The sequence below is a fragment of the Podarcis vaucheri genome (genome assembly GCF_965113315.1).
Source record: "Podarcis vaucheri genome assembly, chromosome: 10".
In the NCBI taxonomy this organism is placed as follows: Eukaryota; Metazoa; Chordata; class Lepidosauria; order Squamata; family Lacertidae; genus Podarcis; species Podarcis vaucheri.
Window position 1 is genome coordinate 70,237,747 of NC_138748.1, and position 23,029 is coordinate 70,260,775.

At 48.1% G+C, this 23,029-nt stretch overlaps 1 protein-coding gene across 1 annotated transcript in view; it reads right to left on the minus strand.

Annotated features, from left to right (window-relative positions):
• Positions 1–2,435: 2,435 nt before the first annotated feature.
• The window catches only part of STRIP2 (striatin interacting protein 2), a 68,923-nt gene continuing 48,329 nt past the window's right edge, over positions 2,436–23,029 (minus strand). The window contains exons 10-21 of the mRNA XM_082238821.1: positions 22,543–22,766; positions 20,943–21,008; positions 17,524–17,587; positions 15,971–16,042; positions 14,187–14,261; positions 13,634–13,731; positions 11,414–11,540; positions 9,316–9,416; positions 9,115–9,181; positions 5,715–5,819; positions 4,049–4,253; positions 2,436–2,771 (exon numbers count right to left, since the gene is read on the minus strand). Of these exons, the coding sequence (XP_082094947.1) occupies positions 2,521–2,771; positions 4,049–4,253; positions 5,715–5,819; positions 9,115–9,181; positions 9,316–9,416; positions 11,414–11,540; positions 13,634–13,731; positions 14,187–14,261; positions 15,971–16,042; positions 17,524–17,587; positions 20,943–21,008; positions 22,543–22,766 (1,455 nt within the window). The 3' untranslated portion in view covers positions 2,436–2,520. The remainder of the gene's footprint in view (positions 2,772–4,048; positions 4,254–5,714; positions 5,820–9,114; positions 9,182–9,315; positions 9,417–11,413; positions 11,541–13,633; positions 13,732–14,186; positions 14,262–15,970; positions 16,043–17,523; positions 17,588–20,942; positions 21,009–22,542; positions 22,767–23,029) is intronic.

The window sequence follows — 23,029 nt, forward strand, 5'->3', positions numbered from 1 at the left end:
ACAGCCGGCTGCCTATAAATACAGGCCGGCTGAGCTGTTCACAGTCAGTTCTGTTCCAGCTTACCTTAATAAAGAGCTACTTGAAGGAATCGCTGTGCCGGCTGCTATGTCAACCCACAACTTAATACTTACGGTCCTCAAATAAAAACATCTTGAAGGTCCCAGGCCACAGAGAGGTTAGGCTGGCCTCAACTAGAGCCAGGGCTTTTTCGGCTGCGGCTCCAACCTGGTGGAACGCTCTGTCACAAGAGACAAGGGCCCTGCAGGACTTGACATCTTTCCGCAGGGCCTGCAAGACAGAGCTGTTCCACCAGGCCTTTGGTTAGGGCACAGCCTGACTCCCTCCTTTGGCAATCTTTACAATACTTTAGTTTATGGTTGCCATCAATTTTTATTTTAATTAATTCTTATGATGTTTTTATAATGTTGCACTATTTTAGTGTTGTTAGCCGCCCTGAGCCCGGCTTCGGCTGGGGAGGGCGGGATATAAATAAAATTTATTATTATTATTATTATTTTTATTATTAACTGCACATGTCTAATATCTTGTTAGTCCCTGGAGCATTTAAAACTCGTACTGGAAATTATACAGTGGCTTAAAACTTCCTTCCTGAGTTCATGCGAATGCATCTGTGGTGATCTTTTTACAAATCATTAAAATGAACAACGTGAAAGAACACACACACACACACACACCCTTGAAGAGTAGCTTTTATTCTTGGTTACAACTTGTGCTTAAAAACTGGACTGACTTCATATGGCCATTTCCTTGAAAAATGCTTTGTCTCGATGCACACTAGGAAACAAACGTTCTCACTCCACAGCAACAGAGAGAATACATGTATTCTGGGAACTTGTGTTTACAGTTTTCTCACATTAAATAGGAAGCTTAAAGTTGCAAGGGGATTTAAAGAGTGCAGGTGCTTCACCAAGAGAGATATCTGGCTCCCACTCATACCAATGAACTATGGAACAATCTCTGGCATTCATACATCTAGCAGGGAGTGAAATATATGTGCTACCCCTTTATATAAAATGTTTGCATGTTTCCACAGACGTTGATTGGAGCAATTTGTGGGTGCCCTTTTGTGCCTTTAAGAGGTAGCATGGAAGAACATTGGCCAATGCATATAGGAGTACAGAGAATAAAAATCCTCTTACTTGCATTTTACAGAGAAAAAGGCTTTGCTGTGTTATACATTATACCTGTTAAAATGTCTTTTTGCACACACAAAGTGCACACAGCTTTACCATTAACCTCAGTGTTTCCAGACTGGGTCTAGGGTTTGATTTTGGCCTCATTTCTGGCACAACAATCTCTCCAATCTCTCACTCACACCCACAGAAGGTCCACTTGGGGGCAGGCTTAGTGATGTACAAAGACGTCCTTAAAACGTGAACAAGCAGAACATTTCTCACAACGTGAATAAGTAGAGCTCATGGAAGCAACATAAGGAAAATTGAACAAATAATTTTTCATTCTAGATGTGGAGAAACTTGCTTAATTTGCAATTGGATCCCCCCAAACTGGTTCTGTATGCACTGTTTTCTATTAAAAGAATCGCTCCCATTCATCGTTTTCATGCCTAGATGCTCTTTAGAATATAGCTGGGTGTCAGACTGACATTTACAGCTTGCTTTTTATGAACTGTGGAGTTTGCAGTTTCTAGGGAAGCAGGCTGCATGGAGTGCTGCAAGTTTTTTAAAAGGTAAACATTTGCTGAGATATTTAGAAACATGAATTGTGCATGGTAGTGACTCAAGTCTTGGACAACTTGGCACACACAACAACCACCGCATGAAAGCAAGCAGGAAAGGAAAGCTCATCCACGTTAGATATTTAAATATATAATATTCAAGATAGATCAGTGTAAATGGATCAGAACCAGTACTTCTGTTGCTACCTGCAGGCCCATGTACAGTAGATTGAAGCAGTCAGGGAGAAAAGGGAAGATTCTTGCAAAGTTGAGGGCATTTTTAAGGTGTTTAACATTTCAACTCACCCTAAAAAGTTTTCTGCCAGACACAAGTACCCCCAAACAGTGGCGTAGCGTGGGTTGTCAGCACCCGGGGCAAGGCAAGTAATTTGCGCCCCCTAACCTGCCGCCGCTGCCAGCTTCTTCTTGCTGCTGCCTGGTCTGGTCTGGTGTGGTTCTCTCCCGTGCTCAGCGCTACGCTGGGCGGCCGCTGCACTGTCCCTCCCCCAGATAGTCCCTCGTTCTCTCTCCGCACCGCATGCCTGGCACACACCCCCTCCACAGTGGGCGGCGACCCGGCGGCTCGGATCGGATTCGCACAGCCAGCACTGCAGTGAGTGAGAGTGAGTGAGCCAGGTAGGGGCAGAGAGTTGAGAGTGCGAGCGCGCTCCCCAGATGTTGCGCCCGGTGCGGCCGGCCCCCCCTGCACCCCCCACGCTACGCCACTGCCCCCAAACACAGAAGCCCTTTCCCCCAGGACACAGCACCTATTATTTGGAGAGACCAAGATGGCATTTGGTTCAGGTGAAGCTTCCCAGTGCCATCACGGATAGCGTAACAGTTCTTCCCAGCGGATGGGCTGTGAGAACACTTCTCTCTCCAGCCACAGTTCGTAAGAGTAATGGAAATCTTCCGGAAGGTCCAGGGGCTGCCCCAACACACTCTGCAAGCAGTTGTCCACTGGAGCAAATTCAGAGTCCTGGGATTTATCATACCTCCGGCTGTTAAAGGCTTCAATATTGGCTCGTAAAGTGCATTCTTCAGCTTGGAAGTCCCAGGGCCGAGCATCGATATCTACGTGCCAACAAGACAAGAGAGAGCCAAGATGAAAAGTGGAAGGTGCTCTTTCTGGTAATACAGAACAACTTCTTTTGGTTTGGGCCTGAGCTCTGTCAGCGTTGAGACTCATAGTGTCAATAATGGTCTTTGGAGTGACATCCTTGGATTCCTAGTGGCCCCAAGAATGAGTCATTTCATCATTACTGGAGAGAATACCGTATTTTTCGCTCCATAAGACACACCTGACCATAAGACACACCTAGTTTTTAGAGGAGGAAAATAATAATAAAAAAATATTCTGAATGAAACAGTGGATGTATGATTTTTGTGGTTCATGCTGTGGCCACAGACATGATATGTGATTTGACGGTGAGTTTGGGGTAGCCCAGTGCAAAAATCCTGAGAATCCATGTGGATCCATGCTTTGTGACCACGTTTTTGCGCCATTGCGGCCCCACGAAACAGCGGATGCATGATTTTTTGGGGGCAGGCTGTAGCCATGGACATGCTATGTGATCTGATGGTGAATTTGGGGTGACCCAATGCAAAAATCCTGAGGATCCATGGGCTTTTACCTCCCCCCTCCCAGGCAGCCTCCTTTATCGCTAGAGTCCCTTATCTCCCTCCCATCACTTGCCCATCAGCTGCTCAGCAGCTTTGTTTCAACACCCCCTTCCCTCTTTCTAAAAAAAAAAGCACGATCTGCTTTTCGCCCCTGGGCAATTCGGCTCCAGGGACCACACATTCGCTCCGTAAGACGCACAGACATTTCCCCTTACTTTTTAGGAGGAAAAAGGTACGTCTTATGGAGTGAAAAATAAGGTATATGCATTTCATGGTAATGGTCCCAGTCGCGTTCCCTAGGTTCTCCAGCTAAGACATCTCAGGTAGTTGGTACTGAGAACGGTCTCTGATCTCTAAAGTCCTGGAGACCACTGCCAGTCGGAGGCTAAATGGAACAGCAAACTAACTCTGTATATGGCAGCTTCAGGGGGTCACAATGGAAAGTACCCCAAATGGGACACTGCATAGGCAAAGGGAACACCGCGTCTTAAAATCTGCAGTTAAGGAGCCCAGCTAAGTCAATACACCTGAACGTTGCTAAACCACATTGACCTGATGGGGTTTATGACACAGTAACACCTGGAGGGGCAGCGTGATTGGTGCCCTGTGCAAGCAAAAGAGACAGATCAGATGTTCAGTGGATGATAGAGAGATGGGGAATGCCCACTGAATGCTCAGCCAAGACCAGCATCACCCTTCCGGGCAAGGAAGGCATTTGCAACACCCACCGTTGCCGTAAGCCCAATCGTCGTTCATGCGATGGCGCACTTTCTGGTAGATGGCGGACATTGTCTTCATGTTGCTCTTCCTCCACTGGCGCCCGAGATACTTGGTCTGGATCTTCAGCAGCTTCAGGACGTAGAGCTGCATCATGCCTTGCTTGACTTTCAGAGCCCGTTTCAGGATAGGCGCAGACTTGAAGACCACCAACATCTACCGACATACCAAACAGGAAGCAACAGAACAAGATATATTTATTTTAGGAGTACAGTCTTAATGATTGCAGGAACAGGCAAACAATACATTTAAGGCTTTCAATATGAGTGGGAAAGGGACGCGGGTGGCACTGTGGGTTAAACCACAGAGCTTAGGACTTGCCGATCAGAAGGTCGGCAGTTTGAATCCCCGCGACGGGGTGAGCTCCCATTGCTCTGTCCCTGCTCCTGCCAACCTAGCAGATCGAAAGCTCGTCAAAGTGCAAGTAGATAAACAGGTACCACTCCAGCGGGAAGGTAAACGGCGTTTCCGTGCGCTGCTCTGATTCACCAGAAGCGGCTCAGTCATGCTGGCCACATGACCCGGAAGCTGTACGCCGGCTCCCTCGGCCAGTAAAGTGAGATGAGCGCCGCAACCCCAGAGTTGGTCACAACTGGACCTAATGGTCAGGGGTCCCTTTACCTTTACAGGTTCATTAAAATACACACACACACACACACACACACACACACACACACTACATTTAAAGCCCAGGAAATACATCTCTAAAATTTAAAAAACAAAAACAGAAGCATTTTTACTTGGTATTATAGGTGAGGATATTAATAGACAAGATGTTAAATTGTTCTTATATGCAACAAAAGCGACAAGAATATTGTTAGCCCAGAAATGGAAGCAAGAAGAAATTCCGACGAAAGAAGAATGGCAGGCAAAATTAACGGACTATGCAGAATTAGATAAAATGACAGGAAGGATTCGAAACCTGCAGGACCAGAGATTCACAGAAGATTGGAAGAAATATACAAAACTATTTCAAGAGCAACTGTAATCAACAAATTACGCTAGTAGGACTACAAGAAGTTTTGTAAGGAGAAATATATGAAATATTGCAAAGTAGAGAAAGAATAGAGATATTAGTTGTGAGATTTAAATGTAATAGTGAAAGTAAGCAATGTATATTAAGTGAATTGATTGGAAAATGTTCAGATGTGATTGATGGAAGTAAAAAAAACTATAAGATGTAAAAGTATGTTTAATTACTGTTGAAAATGATATGTTAAATATATATATATATAATTAGGGGGGAAAGCCATCTGAAAAATGTGTTTCTGTTGTTGGCATCCGTCTGCCTCGAGAGACAAAGGAGGAGTACACCTTTGGAGGTGAAGTCAAACTGTTGGGAAGTTATGGCGTCTGCTGTGGCTGTAGAGACCGAAAAATGAGAGACATCTGAAACACGGGTTTGTAAAACCCACATGAAATTTGGAAAGTTGACGCCATCTGCATTGCTGGGGGTGGCGTCACGTAATTTGCCAGCTCACGCTCTCTTCTCTAGATACGGCAGAGTAGATGAATCATTCTTTCATTACATATTTGGTCTCACGACACACACTGCGGGAGCACATCGGCTCAGTGTGTAATATCTACATAGGCTAGTTCAGCCAGCTGGCATCTCACCATCGTCCTGGAATGCTTCCATTTGGTCAGTTTGTTGAGGATCCTCAGAAGGTTGATGCAGGAGAAGAGATTCCTCCAACAGAACTGGATGTTGTCCCCCACTTCCTGCAATTGAAGAGGAAGGAAGCAGTCACAGCATGAATAGGCTAGTAAGGACTGATAAAGCTTTAAACAGCCTGGGCCCGGCACAGCTAGAATACGATACAATACAATACGATATCTTTATTGTCATTGTCCCATACAGAACAATGAAACTGAAAAATGTACATAAGACATTCAAAAAGCCCTAAAAACTCTGAAACCCCATTTTAAAATACAATATACTATAAAAGGTAAAGGGACCCCTGACCATTAGGTCCAGTCGTGACCGACTCTGGGGTTGCACGCTCATCTCGTTCTATAGGCCGAGGGAGCCGGCATTTGTCCGCAGACAGCTTCCGGGTCATGTGGCCAGCATGACTAAGCCACTTCTGACGAAATCAGAGCAGCGCATGGAAACACCGTTTACCTTTCTGCCGGAGTGGTACCTATTTATCTACTTGCACTTTGACGTGCTTTCGAACTGCTAGGTTGGCAGGAGCAGGGACCAAGCAACGGGAGCTCACCCCGTCGTGGGGATTCGAACCGCCAACCTTCTGATTGGCAAGTCCTAGGCTCTGTGGTTTAACCCACAGCGCCACCTGCATCCCACAATATACTATAGAGACTCCTTATACTGCGTTTAAAACCAGAATTGCATTTGAGTAGAAACTGTTTCTCAGGCGGCTAGTCCTGGTCTTTATAACCCTGTACCTTCTTCCAGAAGGCAGAAGCTGAAAGAGATCATTTCCGGGGTGCGCACTATACTGCGCTATAAACCACATTCATACCTATGTTCCATCATAACCTTTAAGATGAACCAGGAGAATCTCTCTCTTAAACACACTATCTGTGCATCAAATTCAGGTCTGCAAGAACGTGCAGAAATGCGCTCTTAAGAGTTCCCAGGGAAAAGAGACTGATTGCCACACCACTCTGGGGACTGAAACTCTGTTGAGTGGAATAGGAGGGTCTCCTGACAACTTTCAGCACCCTTAACAAGCTACAGATTATATGGGGGAAGCCCTGACGGTTTAAAGTGGCGTCAAACTGCTTTAAATGTATAATACAAATGGGGCCTTCAATGGAAATGGGCTTTTGGAGGCCAGGGCAGGAAACGCACAGAGCAACGCTTTGAGTTATTTTCAATATATTAAGCAGTATAGAAATTAAATATTCAGTCAAGGCTTAGTCAGCGTAATTAGCACCATCGTTCTCCTGGTCTCTGTGGGATGGACCAGGGCTGGTGGCTCTCTAAGTGGCCAACATCAGAGCTCTGTCTCAGGCAGTGAATCTTGGAGGTGGCAGTGCCAATACAATTCTGGTGGCCCAGGGCGGCTTCAAGACTAGGGAAAAAATCACCCAAGTGGTTTGGCCCCAAGAAGGGATGAGGGTGGCACTGTGGGTTAAACCACTGAGCTTGCCGATCAGAAGGTCGGCGGTTCGAATCCCCGCGACGGGGTGAGCTCCCGTTGCTCGGTCCCTGCTCCTGCCAACCTAGCAGTTCGAAAGCACATCAAAGTGCAAGTAGATGAATAGGTACCACTCTGGTGGGAAGGTAAACGGCGTTTCCGTGTGCTGCTCTGGTTTGCCAGAAGCGGCTTAGTCCTGCTGGCCACATGACCCGGAAGCTGTAGGCCGGCTCCCTTGGCCAGTAAAGTGAGATGAGCGCTGCAACCCCAGAGTTGGCCATGACTGGACCTGATGGTTAAATACTTAATTCTCTCCGGAGGTCTGTACTTAACCTGAAACTGTTCTTAACCTGAAGCACCACTTTAGCTAATGGGGCCTCCCGCTGCCGCTGCGCCGCGGGAGCACGATTTCTGTTCTTATCCTGAAGCAAAGATCTTAACCTGAAGCACTATTTCTGGGTTAGCGGAGTGTGTAACCTTAAGCGTATGTAACCTGAAGCGTATGTAACCCGAGGTACCACTGTACTTGGCCCCAAGAAAACCTGCCACATAGCAAAGGAATCATTAACCACTGTCTGCTCACTTAGTAAACCACTAGAGGTCACTGTTGCTTCAGAGTACAGCACTTTGGTGGCAGTAGGGAAGAGTACCTCTCAAATTAGAGCAATCCATACCCCAGCAACAAACCCTCTTAAAATAGGCAGCCCATTCATTTCGGTGCGCAGGAGAAATCCTCTGCTCATGGGGGCCTTTTAAATTGCCAGTCATGGCCCAGTCTGCACTTTAGCAAGTACAGATTCCGAGGGGGTGGAGACACACAAACAAGTCTAATTTTTTTCAAGAGGCAGAGGCACAAATCATCTTGCTTGGTTACTACAGTAAGCCTGCAACTTACACAGGGGTTAGGCTCTGGGGATCGCACCCAAAGCCAAAATCATGTATAGTCAAAACCCATTTGGGATCAATGGCAGGAGCATAGCTGTCAACTTAGAGATTTGAAAATAAGGGACCAGCAGCCTCAGAAATAAGGGATCAGCAGCCAAAATAAGGGATTTTCAGAGCACAGGTATGTTCAACTTCTGAGCCCCTCCAAGTCAAAGGCAGAAAGCCCAGCCAGCAGCCAAACGAAGCCTCAAGCGGTGGTTCCCACAGCGCAGCAACCCGGCAAAGGGGATGCAGAAAGGGAAACCACCGTCACCTTTCCGCTGGGAAGCGCTGAGCAAAGGTGAGTCCCCAGGCAACGCGGCCGGGCACAAGGCATGCAAGCTCCACCCCCAGGTCGTTCTTAGACTCCTTATTGGGTGAGCAACGCAGCCGAGCAACACAGTTGGAGCTTCCCTCCTCCCTGGCCGGCAGGGAGGGAGGGAGAGGAGCTGCTTCCTCTGGAACCCGGGAAATTTAAGGGACATCATTAATCTGGGACAGCAGCGGGACACAGCACTGGGATAAGGGACTTTTCCGCCAAATAAGGGACGGTTGATGGCTATGGGCAGGAGGAATTGCCAAAGTCGTTTTTCCCAGAACGCCACACCATAGCTGTCAACTTTCCCCTTTTCTTGCAAGGAATCCTATTCGGAATAAGGGAATTTCCCTTTTAAAAAGGAAAACGTAGACAGCTATGCACCACACCCTTCCCCCCCCCCTTTTAAAGGTGTGTTCCCTGCCTGAAATCCTGGACAGCTGCTGCCAGTCAGTATTGGTAATATGGCAGTCTGATTAAGAGTTCTGGAAAACTTGAAATCTTGCACACTATTTTATGCCAGCATGGTAGGTTTAATATGGGCTTTGGAATCCATCAGCAAGTGCGTTATTAATCCCATTTTACAGAGAGCAAATGGAGGCCCCCTACATTGTAGCTTGCCTAGCCCACAGGCAACGTGGATGGGAAGAGTAATCGTCGTTCTCCTTACCAAGCTTTCAGCGTTGAGGTCTGGTAACTCATGGACCGTGCAGGAGGGATAATCCAGGACAGAGATGCTTCAGGGGAAATCAAAGGAGACACACACATGCATCAGTTCACTGCCATTACAGATGGGTGTCAACGCATCAGGTTTAAAATTGCCTTTGTGTTCCCAGAAGGGACAGGAGATTAACTTTCATGCAGGCACTACCTGTTTTTGGCAGTGATGTAGGACATGATATTCTGGTTGAAGAACTTCAGGATCAATGGGATGCAGTTGGCAAACACCAGGTGCTGAGAGACATACTCAAACTGGAGAGAGAAGGGAGTCCAGAACATGAAACAGGAAAGAGGGTTAACTAACACACACACAAACACCACAGCTACTTCCAATATTTGCTGCTGGGCATGTCTCTTCAGACAGTCAAAAGTTTCACATGGGACCACTTGATGGCATAGCTGTCAACTTTGAAAATAAGGGACCAGCAGCCTCGAAAATAAGGGATCAGCAGCCAAAATAAGGGATTTTCAGAGCACAGGTATGTTCGACTTCTGAGCCCCTCCGAGCCAAAGGCAGAAAGCCCAGCCAGCAGCCAAACGAAGCCTTAAGCGGTGGTTCCCACAGCGCAGCAACCCGGCAAAGGGGATGCAGCAAGGAAAACCACCGTCACCTCTCCGCTGGGAAGCGCTGAGCAAAGGCGAGTCCCCAGGCAACGCGGCCGACTTGATCAGCACAAGGCATGCAAGCTCCACTCCCCAGTCGTTCTTAGACTCCTTATTGGGTGAGCAACGCAGCCAAGCAACACAGTTGGAGCCTCCCTCCTCCCTGGCTGGCAGGGAGGGAGGGAGGGAGAGGAGCTGCTTCCTTTGAAACCCGGGAAATTTAAGGGACATCATCAATAAGGGACAGCAGCGCGACACATAGCTGGGATAACGGACTGTTCCGCCAAATAAGGGACGGTTGACAGCTATGCTTGATGGGCTCCAGCTTCCAATTTCTCTCCTTCCCCACATTTCAGGCTTAGCACAGTCCTCTTGGCAGCTGCAACGTGTCCTTAAAGCTCTTTTTGGTCTGACAGTCTAACCCTTTTATGGGAGTAAAATGCCTTCCTAAACTACATCCCAAGGACTGACTGCTGGCCATTGCTGCCCGGCTCCTAAAAGCCTACCTGGTAGCCCCAAAAGCTGATATTACAACACTGGAAAGACCATCCCCCTCACCCGAACCTGTTCTGTACACCAGTGGAGAGTGGTTATACATAATCCTGCTTTCAATACTATTTATGGCTGCGGACATGGGGTGTGTGTGTCATACTGCTTTGTTTCCACTCGGTTCACGTCCCATAGCTTCCTCCTGAAATCATGTAAATTCCTCTGCCCCCCATTCATCTTGCAACTCTTTATACCACAGATGTTACTGTTGGGGGGTGTTCCTGCTTCTGTTGTGCAATAGCACAGGAGTGCCCCTCCAGACAGCAATAATGTGATAACATTGGGCGTGGGAGGTCAGGTACCATATTTTTTGCTCTATAAGACTCACTTTTCCCCTCCTAAAAAGTAAGGGGAAATGTGTGCGCGTCTTATGGAGCGAATGCAGGCTGCGCAGCTATCCCAAAAGCCAGAGCAGCAAGAGGGATTGCTGCTTTCACTGCGCAGTGATCCCTCTTGCTGTTCTGGCTTCTGAAATTCTGAAATATTTTTTTTCTTGTTTTCCTCCTCCAAAAACTAGGTGCGTCTTATGGTCTGGTGCATCTTATAGAGCGAAAAATACGGTACTACAGTGGTGCCTCGCAAGACGAAATTAATCCGTTCCGTGAGTCTCTTCGTCTAGCGGTTTTTTCGTCTTGCGAAGCAACCCTATTAGCGGCTTAGCGGATTAGCGCTATTAGCGGTTTAGCGGCTATTAAAGGCTTAGTGGATTAGCGGCTAAAAGGCTATTAGCGGCTTAGAAAAAGGGGGGGAGCGGGGAAAAATCGGAACACTCGCAAGACGTTTTCGTCTTGCAAAGCAAGCCCATAGGGAAAATCGTCTTGCGAAGCAGCTCAAAAACGGAAAACCCTTTCGTCTAGCGGGTTTTCCGTCTTGCGCGGCATTCGTCTTGCGGGGCACCACTGTATATATCCACCTCTACTGCAGTATTATTGCATCAATGACAGGTTGCGGAATGCCCTGCAAAACGAAACACCAGTCTGAAGAACGGCTCTTAGGAGAACCACAGATAACAGAGAAACCCAAATGTGAACACCAATCCAAGAAACCTGGGAGGGAAAGGGACCGAAGTCAGCCTTATTACTGCTCCGAAGACGCACCTGGTAAATGTGGTTCAGCTTGAAATGCTTCAGGAGCAGCAGAAGCAAGGCCGAGATGCTCTTCACAATGATCTCTTTGTGCCTGTTCACGTCGATCCCCAGTTTCATGCTCTGAAGGACTGTGATGCTAACCCAGAAAGGGGTGGGGGAAAGGAGGAAGAACTTAAAAGCAGCTCAGCGTCGACCCAGTTCAAAATCCAGGCAAAAAAACAACAACACAGGGAGGGGGCGAAGCAGCTCCAGCAAAAGCTGAGGGTTGGGGAAAGTTTCAAAGACCAATCAGAGATAATAATAAAAATAATAAATTTTATTTATACCCCACCCTCCCGAGCCAAGACTGGGCTCAGGGCGGCTAACACCAGATATAAAACAATTGATTAAGATACAACTTAAAAACAATATTACAGTGGTACCTCAGGTTAAGTACTTAATTCGTTCCGGAGGTCCGTTCTTAACCTGAAACTGTTCTTAACCCGAAGCACCACTTTAGCTAATGGGGCCTCCCGCTGCCGCCGCGCCACTGGAGCACAATTTCTGTTCTCATCCTGAAGCAAAGTTTTTAACCTGAGGTAATTTTTCTGGGTTAGCAGAGTCCGTAACCTGAAGCGTATGTAACCTAAGGTACCACTGTAAAATACAACATGAAAAAGCAGTCTCATTTCAATAGGAACTCAAATCAAACCTAGACGGCTGATTTGGCCACTGAGCCTGAGGTCTCCCATCTCTGCCACACCAGAAGTCAGAGAATGAGAAAAACGATGAAAAAGATGAATAATCAAGTGGAGGGCCAGGTACTTCTTTTCTTTGATGGGATTCCTACTTCAGGCTAGCAGTTCACCGCCAACGCTTCCTGCTAAGACGTCTGACATTCTTATTTAAAAGCAAACGGTTGCATTTCCCCATCTTTCTTTGTAACAACAATTAAGGAGGCCGTGGGGTTGTGAGGAAGCAAGGGCACCCAAGTGAGGCTGATTTGTGGAAGGGAAAAAAGGTCATCCACCAAAACCCCACGGAAAGGAAGGTTAGAGCAACTGGCAAACCTCAGCCATGAGAATTCCCCTCCATTTCGCTCATTTTAAATGTAATTTATTTTCTCATTAACTGATAGAGAATTGTGAACTGCCCTGAGACCTGTGGGTATAAGGTGGTACACAGATTTTAAGAGTACTAAAGGTAAAGGGACCCCTGAAAATTAGGTCCAGTCGTGGCCGACTCTGGGGTTGCGGCGCTCATCTCGCTTTATTGGCCGAGGGAGCCGGCATACAGCTTCCGGGTCATGTGGCCAGCAGGACTAAGCCGCTTCTGGCAAACCAGAGCAGCACACGGAAATGCCGTTTACTTTCCCGCCGGAGTGGTACCTATTTATCTACTTGCACTTTGATGTGCTTTTGAACTGCTAGGTTGGCAGGAGAAGGGACCGAGCAACGGGAGCTCACCTCATCACGGGGATTCGAACCACCGACCTTCTGATCGGCAAGTCCTAGGCTCTGTGGTTTAACCCATAGCGCCACCCGTGTCCCTTTAAGAGTACTAGCAGAGCCTAAATGCAATCAGAAGGTCCACTGAAGCCATATTCTAACAAGCCAACCACTGCTACAGCTTCTATTGCTGTCTGCAAATCCTAATGAATTTGGTATTATTGCTGCTCTGTAGGGGGCATATATATTACCGTATTTTTCACTCTATAAGACGCACCAGACCACAAGACACACCTTGTTTTTGGAGGAGGAAAACAAGAAAAAAAATATTCTGAATCTCAGAAGCCAGAACAGCAAGAGGGATCGCTGCGCAGCGAAAGCAGCAATCCCTCGTGCTGTTCTGGCTTCTGGGATAGCTGCGCAGCCTGCATTCACGCCATAAGACGCACACACATTTCCCCTTACTTTTTAGGAGGGAAAAAGTGAGTCTTATTGAGCAAAAAATACGGTAAACCCTGCCACAGCCTTCTGAGGATTCAGCACTGCAACGAAGGAACGTGAGGAAAAAGACACTCACGTATACATCCAAAAAGACCATGTCTCAAATGAGTAAGCCTGACTCCCAAGAAAAAGGTGTGGGAGACCACAATTTTTAGGAGTGAAGGTGCAAAGTTGATCTGCAACAAGTGTGCAACATCCATCACACAGAAACCTGACGGACCTTCGCCCATTGCCCAGGTCAAGCTCGCTGAGAGATTACACAGATGTCACCCACCAGGTGATTTATCAGTCAAGCACTTACGGCATCTCCTCAGGTAACACGTCGGCCAGGATGTTGATGGAGTCCGTCTTGGCTTTGGAAGTTGGCGCTGCAGCTAACAGGATCTTCAGCAAAGCTATCTGTAGCAGGGGGGAACACCCGCCCCAAACCCCAAATCAGGCATTGTGACGTTAACATATGAGAGTGCTGGAGGTGAATTAGTTAAACAAGTTACCCAATCAGAACCCAGGGGGTGGAGTCAGAGGGACTATAAAACCAGCTCTGGGAGGAGTTCGTTGGGAGTTGGGTGGTTGGTTGGAGTGGGACCTCAGTGTCTGGGCAGAACGATGGGGGTGGAGACGCTCCTTCAGATATACTGGACTGAGGCCGTTTAGGGCTTGAAAGGTCAGCACCAACACTTTGAATTGTGCTCGGAAACGTACTGGGAGCCAATGTAGGTCTTTCAAGACCGGTGTTATGTGGTCTCAGCGGCCGCTCCCAGTCACCAGTCTAGCTGCCGCATTCTGGATTAGCTGTAGTTTCCGGGTCACCTTCAAAGGTAGCCCCACGTAGAGCGCAGACAGATGATACCCACCATGTACTGTGGCAAGTTGTAGAGCATCACCCGGTAGAGTATTTCGCAGGGGGTCTCCTGCACGTCCTCTTCCCCCTGAAGCACGACAGGACAGATACAGGAGGGAGAGATGGGAAGGGAAGGCAGTGAAGCGCATCAGTCCAGGGCAGGAAAAGGGGCAGCTCCACTTGCAGCCCAGTACTCCTACTTTTCTAAAGATGCTCCGGCACTTTCCTGCAGACCCCCCCCCCCCCGATGTGGAATTTGCAAACTCAAATTCTGGGCACATCACCCAAGAACTGTGATCTCCACACTTCCGGCCGCAAGAAAAGGAGTCCCATAAGCATAAGGAGTTCCACTTTCACAGCAGCACTCCCTCCCCGTGCAAGCCCCCTAAATCTGTTCTACGGGGTTCCCCTAACCCACCAGAGCAGAGTTGGGGAAGGCGCATGGCACACAGAGTGGGGATGAAGTCCCATTGCTCAAGCAGAAATCCTGGCACTAATGGAACGTCTTAGCTGGATACAGCCCAGGGTTATCCAACGGGGGAAATCCATTCACCGGGTCTCTCTAAACATCCCCTCTCTTGCTAAGACAGCTCTGCACTAACCCGAGAGTGAGAACCTCTAGGTTCCTAGACAGCTCAGTTGCCACAGCATCAGACCTTCAGTCTGACAGCCCAGGACTTAAATCCCTGCTGGGACGTACAAGGAAAGAACAGTTTAGGGGCAGAGGTTGCAGGCAGTTAAACAATCCAATGAAACAATCTGTTGAAGATAGGCCAGGAGTGACTATCCTCCGCTTGGAGAGCACAGAGAGATGCTGCCAGTCAGAGTGGAGCAGAGCACAGATGGACTAGGCAGACCAGTCTCTCTAGAACAGTTTCACATACTTGCATTTCTGCTGAGGGAGTGTCCCTTTACTACTACTACTACTACTACTAATAATAATAATAATAATAATAATAATTTATTATTTATACCCCGCCCATCTGGCTGGGTTTCCCCAGCCACTCTGGGCGGCTTCCAACAGACTATTAAAATACAATAGTCTATCAAACATTAAAATCTTCCCTAAACAGGGCTGCCTTCAGATGTCTTCTAAAAGTCTGGTAGCTGTTTTTCTCTTTGACATCTGGTGGGAGGGCGTTCCACAGGGCAGGGGCCACCACCGAGAAGGCCCTCTGCCTGGTTCCCTGTAACCTCACTTCTCACAGGGAGGGAACAGCCAGAAGGCCCTCGGCGTTGGACCTCAGTGTCCGGGCAGAACGATGGGGGTGGAGACGCTCCTTCAGATATACTGGACCGAGGTTGTTTAGGGCTTGAAAGGTCAGCATCAATACTTTGAATTGTGCTCGGAAACGTACTGGGAGCCCGTGTAGGTCTTTCAAGACCGGTGTTATGTGGCCTCGGCGGCCGCTCCCGGTCACCGGTCTAGCTGCCGCATTCTGGATTAGTCATAGTTTCCGGGTCACCTTCAAAGGTAGTCCCACGTAGAGCGCATTGCAGTAGTCCAAGTGGGAGATAACCAGAGCATGCACCACTCTGGCCAGACAGTCTGCGGGCAGGTAGGGTCCCATCCTGCGTACCAGATGGAGCTGATAAACAGCTGCCCTGGACACAGAATTGACCTGCGCCTCCATGGACAGCTGTGAGTCCAAAATGACCCATACATCCTTCTAGATTTGGGAACTTTCCTCCTGTACATTTTCACGTCAATTAGAACGAGATTTAGGAGCAGGTTTACGCTGATGTTCTGAAAAAATTGGGGTGCAGCCCAAGAGACGGACTCAGAAGGAAGCTTACCAAAGACATGGGACACTTCTCCAGCTCCTCTTCATTCCTGATTTGCACTTCGGAGATCGAGACATATTTATGCTGGGGAACAAGATGAAAAACAGGAGGCTTCGGTCAAAAGATCACGGCAACTTGAGCGGCAAACCCATGGGAAGCCCCAAGGTGATTATCAGACACCCCCGGAGTGGAGGGCACCCTCGGGTTCCTTTTCTGGCAGGTGGTCAGAGAAAGAACTACGGTAGAGGTATTTCTGACCAGCTAGCAGGAACTTCTAGGCAAAGTTTTCCAAGACCAAGAGCTATGGGAAGGACAGTAAGGCATAATCCCATGGCTCCGAAGGCTTTGCTGAGAGTCTCTCTTTAAGTTGGCCCAAGACATCTTCAGTCACAGTGGCAGCAATGACTGACGGACTGGTGCACAACTGACAAGTCCCTGTTAGGATTTCATGCTCCCTGATGCTGATTTTGTGATTGGTATATTTCACATGCCTGTCTGAATGGAGCCTGAGAAAGGAAGACTCTCTTATTTATCTCTCTTCCGGTGTAAGAGTCTGTGAACCTGTACCATATTATAAGAAACACTTTTTTCCTCCTAAAAAGTAAGGGGAAATGTCTGTGCGTCTTATGGGGCGAATGTGTGGGCAATCGCTGGCTCTTGCCCAGGCCTCCATTGTTGAATGTTCTGCAGACAGAAGCCGTTTGTTTCCCCAGCGACATGGGACTGGCTGATTAGATTATCTGTCTGGAAACTGTAGAAACGGTTCCCTTTCCTTTCCTAAAAAAGCTGCAGAACTGTGAGTTGAACCCCATATAAACAGGATTTTTTCCCTTTGCAAAAGAAGCTGCAAAACTGTGAGCTGATCTCCCCAAAAATGGGGCTTTCCCCCTTTCCTCCTCTAAAAATTAGGTGCATCTTATGGTCAGGTGCGTCTTATGGAGCGAAAAATATGGCACTTTCACTTTTGCACTGTTCTGTTTGTTCTCGGAGTTGGAGAGAACAGACGCCATAATGCCGTTGTCTGTAAATATTCTGTAAATAAATAGTACCGTATTTTTTGCTCTATAAGACTCACTTTTTCCCTCCTAAAAAGTAAGGGGAAATGTGTGTGCGTCTTATGGAGCGAATGCAGGCTGCGCAGCTATCCCAGAAGCCAGAACAGCAAGAGGGATCACTGCTTTCACTGCGCAGCGATCCCTCTTGCTGTTCCGGCTTCTGAGATTCAGAATATTTTTTTTCTTGTTTTCCTCCTCCAAAAACTAGGTGAGTCTTGTGGTCTGGTGCGTCTTATAGAGCGAAAAATACGGTAGTTTAGAACTAAGATGCCTCTTTCTTTTGCTGTGTCAAGAGAGAAGGCTAGTGTGCATAAATCAAGTTGGTTTATGTCGCTGGAGGGCCCTGGAGAAGAAGGGGGTGTCTTTTCCAGAGCTATGCTCACCGGAGGACGCTCGGCGGTCCGGTGGGGCTGCAGATAGCCCGGAGCGCTCTCCCAACAATCCCCACCCCACAAAACCCACCATCAGAAAGAGAGGAGCCATCATGTAAGCGCCTAAGTTAGAATTTACCTGTTTTAGGGTCTTCACACTTTCATGAATGGGGCGTGGTAACCCCACTAAGGTATCTGTGTCCCTGAAAGAGGGAGGGGGGAGAGATAGGGGGCAGGAATGAGAGGCTTAGTGTCAAACCATCATCTAATTATTCATAGTGCGGTTGATCTCTCTATCAAATAACAATTTCTCCACCTTGCATCACCTTCTATTTTTTAAGCTGTGGACCATGCAACAATAAACATGCAAGCCATCGTTTGTTTATGTACCTTGCAACCATTTGCATTGTTAAAATATAAATATAACACAGACTCAGAAAGCCTACAACTCACTAATTCACTAATACTAACTCAGATTCGCCTAATTTGACACAGTTTTCTGCAATTACCTTTAAGCTCAAACGAACAGGGATTGCAATATTTTCTCACTCATCAAGCAAAGGCTGTTAGATTATGAACGTTATCCTATTCAGCCCTCTGCATGCACATCTGCTTACTGACGTTTGCGGCCTCGTCAGGGAATGATGCCCAACTATTTTTATAATTTAGATAAGATTTATAATTTTAGTTAGCTCGTTTAAATGCATTCCCCTTATCTGTACTGTCTGGAAGGCTCCACAAAATGTGCTTAAAGAGTAGACTTTGCTCTCGTGGTATGAATACACCAGATACAATATACCATATACAGAAATACCTCTGGATACGAATGGTCCTTCTTGCGAATGCTTCGGGTTACGAGGTCCGCTAACCAGAAGTAGCTGCTCCCGGTAGTGAACTTTGCCCTAGGATGTGAGCGAAAGTCGCACTCCGGAGTGGGAGGCCCCATTAGCGAAAGTGCGCCTCAGGATAAGAACGGTTTCCGGTTACGAACGGACCTCCAGAATGAATTATGTTCATAACTGGAGGTACCACTGTAATTTTGAACCCGGACCCTGTAATTTTGAACCCGGACCCGGACCCTGCAGTCATCACCATAGGCCCCTCTTTTGTGTGCCTCCTCCTTGAGGTCCATAGGGCGGCAACACAAGAACAGGCCTTTTCTGAAGTGTCTGCACGCATGACATGACGACATTGCGTGGCCCCAGCCCCCTCAATCACGGAGGCAAGGCGGTGCAAGCGCTCCGGGAAGAGCACAGAGAAAAAAAAATGCCATGGTAATCTGCAACAGCGAAACCAGACACCTCAGCAGCCCTAGCTGCAACAAAACATGTCTCTCCTGTATCGGTTTCTACAGCCACATCAGGGCTTGTAGCTCTCCAACGGTTTGACTTCACCCCCAAAGGCACAGTTTTCCGTAGATGGTTGAATTAGCCAAAGGCCTGGGAGAAGAGAGGGTGTTTTTGTTAGAATTCCTGCTCCATGATTGCAGTCATGGGACTGTTGTCTATCACATGACGGTGTATGTTTTGACTCCACAGAGTGGGAAGTGACGGAGACAGGATGTTTGTGTTCCGTGAAGTGGGACTATTGTCCTTTGTTCTTTCTCTTTGCTGTCTGATGCTAGAGAGAGAGGGAGCCATGTTGCAGTGCTCCGTGTGTGTTTATATGTAAATAAAGTCGATTAGCCAAAATGCTGAGTTGCTGAGGTCTGTTATGCAAGCTGCGCAAACTCTGCGGATCCCTAAGTGTGCCGGTGTCGGTTGGCATCGGTCGCTGTGATGTTAGGGCTGAAAAAAGCTTTTGAAGCTCCTGCACGATCAACCAGGAGGAAGGGAACATGCCTGTTGGGCATGTGTCTCTGCCAGGGTCCTACTCAAGAGTAAGACGAGCTCCTGGCAGTTTTTGCCTGGCACCTAAAGATATGTAACAAAGGCGCCAGACAAACCTCCCTGGAGAGAACATCTCACAATCTGGGAGCCACTGCAGAGAAGGCCCTGTTCTTGTGTTGCCACCCTCTGGACCTCTCAAGAAGGAGGCACACAAAGAAGGGCCACAGATGATGACTGCAGGGGCCAGGTGAGTTCATATGGGGAGAGGCAGTCCTTGAAGTTTTGCGCTCCTGAGCCGTTTCAGGCTTTATAGGTCAAAACCAGCACTTTGAATTGGGGCCGGAAACTACCGTATTTTTCGCCCTATAGGGCGCACCGGCCCATAGGACACACCTAGGGTTTTTTTGGGAGGGGGGAATAAAGAAAAAAAATTATTCCCCCCCCAGCCCCCAGAACAGGCTGCTATTCGCAAGCCTAGGGAGCCCGGCGGGAAGTCGCGCCGGTCTCCCCAGGCTTGCGGAGATCTGCCCGAATCCGGGGTACGCTCCACTGCGCTCCCTGGGTTTCGGGCTGCAGGCTGCTGTCCGCAAGCCTTGAGAGCCCGGCGGGAACTCCCACGGGCTCCCAAGGCTTGCGGATAGCTTCCTGAAACCTGGGGAGCGAGAGGGGTCGGTGCGCACCGACCCCTCTCGCTCTCCAGGCTTCAGCGAAAGCCTGCATTCGCCCCATAGGACGCACACACATTTCCCCTTCATTTTTGGAGGGGGAAAAGTGCGTCCTATAAGGCGAAAAATACAGTAGTTGGCAGCCAGTGCAGTCGGACCAGAATTATCATTGTACAGTGGTACCTCGGGTTGAGTACTTAATTCGTTCCAGAGGTCCGTTCTTAACCTGAAACTGTTCTTAACCTGAAGCACCACTTTAGCTAATGGGGCCTCCTGCCGTGCCGCTGGAGCACGATTTCTGTTCTCATCCTGAAGCAAAGTTCTTAACCTGAGGTACTATTTCTGGGTTAGCGGAGTCTGTAACCTGAAGCGTATGTAACCCGAGGTATGTAACCACTGTATGCTCACACAGTTTTGCTCCAGTGAGCAACCTAGACACCTAGTTCTACACGAGGCTGATGCCCCACGTATAACATGTTGGAGTAATAATAATAATAGTAATAGTAATAGTAATAGTAATAATAATATATTTAGACCCCGCCCTCCCTGGCCAGAGCCGGGCTCAGAGCGGCTAACACCAATAAAATCACATTAGAACCATAATGGTGGGGGGACCAATTTAAAATACAGGTTGAAAATGCAATTTAAAATGCAGCCTCATTTTAAGAGTAGCTGATGGATCAAGACTATAAGGGGAGGTCAACATAAGGGTCAGACTGAGTCCAAACCAAAGGCCAGGCAGAACAGCTCTGTCTTGCAGGCCCTGCTAGGTGCTCTGCTGAAAGGAATGATTTTTGTTGGGAAAACCACATGGGGCAAAAGGGTCAGTATTCTGACAATCAAGCCGTGCCACCCCTATGATTAGAGCCCTGGCATGCATGGTTGCAAACCCACTGTTATTCTGCAACATGCAAGCCAGCTCCTAGGAGACAAGTCTCTCCTCCATTCAGCCGGCAGCCCAGTCAGTGATCAACGTCGAGCAGAAACCTTCACTTCATCTCAAGAAGCCCCAAACAGCCGCAAAGTGCAACACTTCCCTCCCCAAACGCATAACGATAACTCACCGCCCAAGCGTGAATCCAATGAACTTATTTCTGCTCGCCTCCAGGAAATGTTCTATGTCTTTCTGTCTGGAAGAGAAGCAGGATGTTGCAGCGGCGGCGAGGTGGGGGCAGAGGCGGAATATATAACAAAAGCACACCACACATTAGGGGGCAGGGCGGGGGGGACGGACCCTGTCCAATATCTAGGCTGCTTGAGAGAAAACATTCTGCCTCCAGCCGATCTGCGTTCAGATGGCATCACACAGAGGTGAAAAGGATTTATTCTGAATATTGGTTTGTAGGCCAAGCGTAATAAGCACGCAAGCATCACAGCTCTCGCACAGAAGCAAATTAAGTGCTCATCGCATCCCAAATAGCCCCGGGACTTCAGATTCAACCATGTTCCTTGGCTGTTTTATTTATTCTCTTAGAAAAATCCAGTTCTTTTTCTTTTGGGGGGTGGACTGCAACAATTTGGATATGGGCACACGGTTTGAAGGACGCCCCTCTCCCAGGGCTGGTTTAGCCACACAGCAGAATTTAGGAATTTCTCAAGCAGAAAACCACCACCACCTCAGGGACAAATAGAATTGGAGAAATCGAGAGAGATATAGCTGCACCGGCAGTATATCTCTTCTTTCTCGTATCTAGGGATGCAAGAAGGGCCTTTACACTCGCCAGAAGCTCGGCTCTTCCCTCGCCAGTCCTGGATGGAGCCTTCAGAAGGGTCCCCTATGCTCAGAGACTTTGCACCTGTCCATTGGGAGAGATAGGAAGCCCAGAACACTTGTTTTTTAGATGTCCCTTTTATAACGAGGCACGTAGTAAGATCTTGGATCCCGTACTGATGAGGCTCGCCGACCTCCCGCAAAAGCAAAAATTTGACCTTTTGGTGTTGGGCAAAGATCAGAAGATGACCTGGATGGTCGCCAGACTCTGTGTACAGATCTGTAGGCGCAGACCATCGCCCAACTCAAAATAGTCCGTCATGAAAAGCCCCAAACACGGCTCCATGGGTGATTCTGAGTCAACTCCCTGGGACAGTTTATTGTTGTACACTGTTGCTAAATTTCTGTGTTGTACATTGTTTTAATTGTCTGTTTTAACCATATCTGCACAGCAGTTTCTAATGTTGTGAGTGTCCTCTATTTAAGAGGCTTTTACTCTGCAGCCTCTTATAGTTGTTTTAACTGCGAGTCTTTTAGTTCTTATGCTTTTACAGTTGTTTTAACTGTGTGCCCTTGTTTGTTTTTAGTTCCTATCTGTTTTAATTATTCGTTTTTTTATCCATCCATTATCCGTGTTTAATCTTGTATTTTATCCAGATGTTTTATCCTATGCCTGTTTCCTTGTCCTCATTTGCACTAACAATTATTGGTTAAAAAAATCCTAACTGCTATTTTATCTATATGCTTTTTAATCCTGGTCTGAGACCGTAATAAAGTCCATTCCTTCATTCATTCACTAGTCCTGCCTGCTCTCCCTTGCTGTGCTAGCTTTCTCCTTGCAGGGAGATTCCAAAGCTGCGGCCTGAGTTGCTGCAGCCGTTCCACTACCAAGCACTTGCACGGATCAGGCCCCAGGATCTCGCTCCGAAGGGTAGGAGCCAGGGTAGGAATACCTGACTTTGGGAGCCCAGGGAAGCCCCTTTGGGAAGGAGACCCTCTCGACGGGCGGGCGTGGGGCCGACACGGCCTGGATGACCGTGTCCCGCTCCAAGAGGTCCAGCTCCCCTTCGATGCCGTTGTCGATGTCATCAGGCTCCTCCTCATCCACCAGCACCTCGTCATTCTTGAAGGGGTCCCTCTCGTTGTAGATGTCAAGGCTGTCCTGTTTCATCAGAGGCTGCAAGGCGAAAGGAGGAGAAGAATGACTGTTTGGGTAGAGAGGAGTTGAGTAGCCCATCCACAGCTGCCTCCAGAGCCGGTCCACCCATGAGGCGGGATGGATGGCGGCTAACAGACTGAGGTTGAATCCTGACAAGACAGAAGTACTGTTTTGGGGGGACGGGGGGCAGGCAGGTGTGGAGGACTCCCTGGTCCTGAATGGGGGGACTGTGCCCCTGAAGGACCAGGTGCGCAGCCTGGGGGTCATTTTGGACTCAGAGC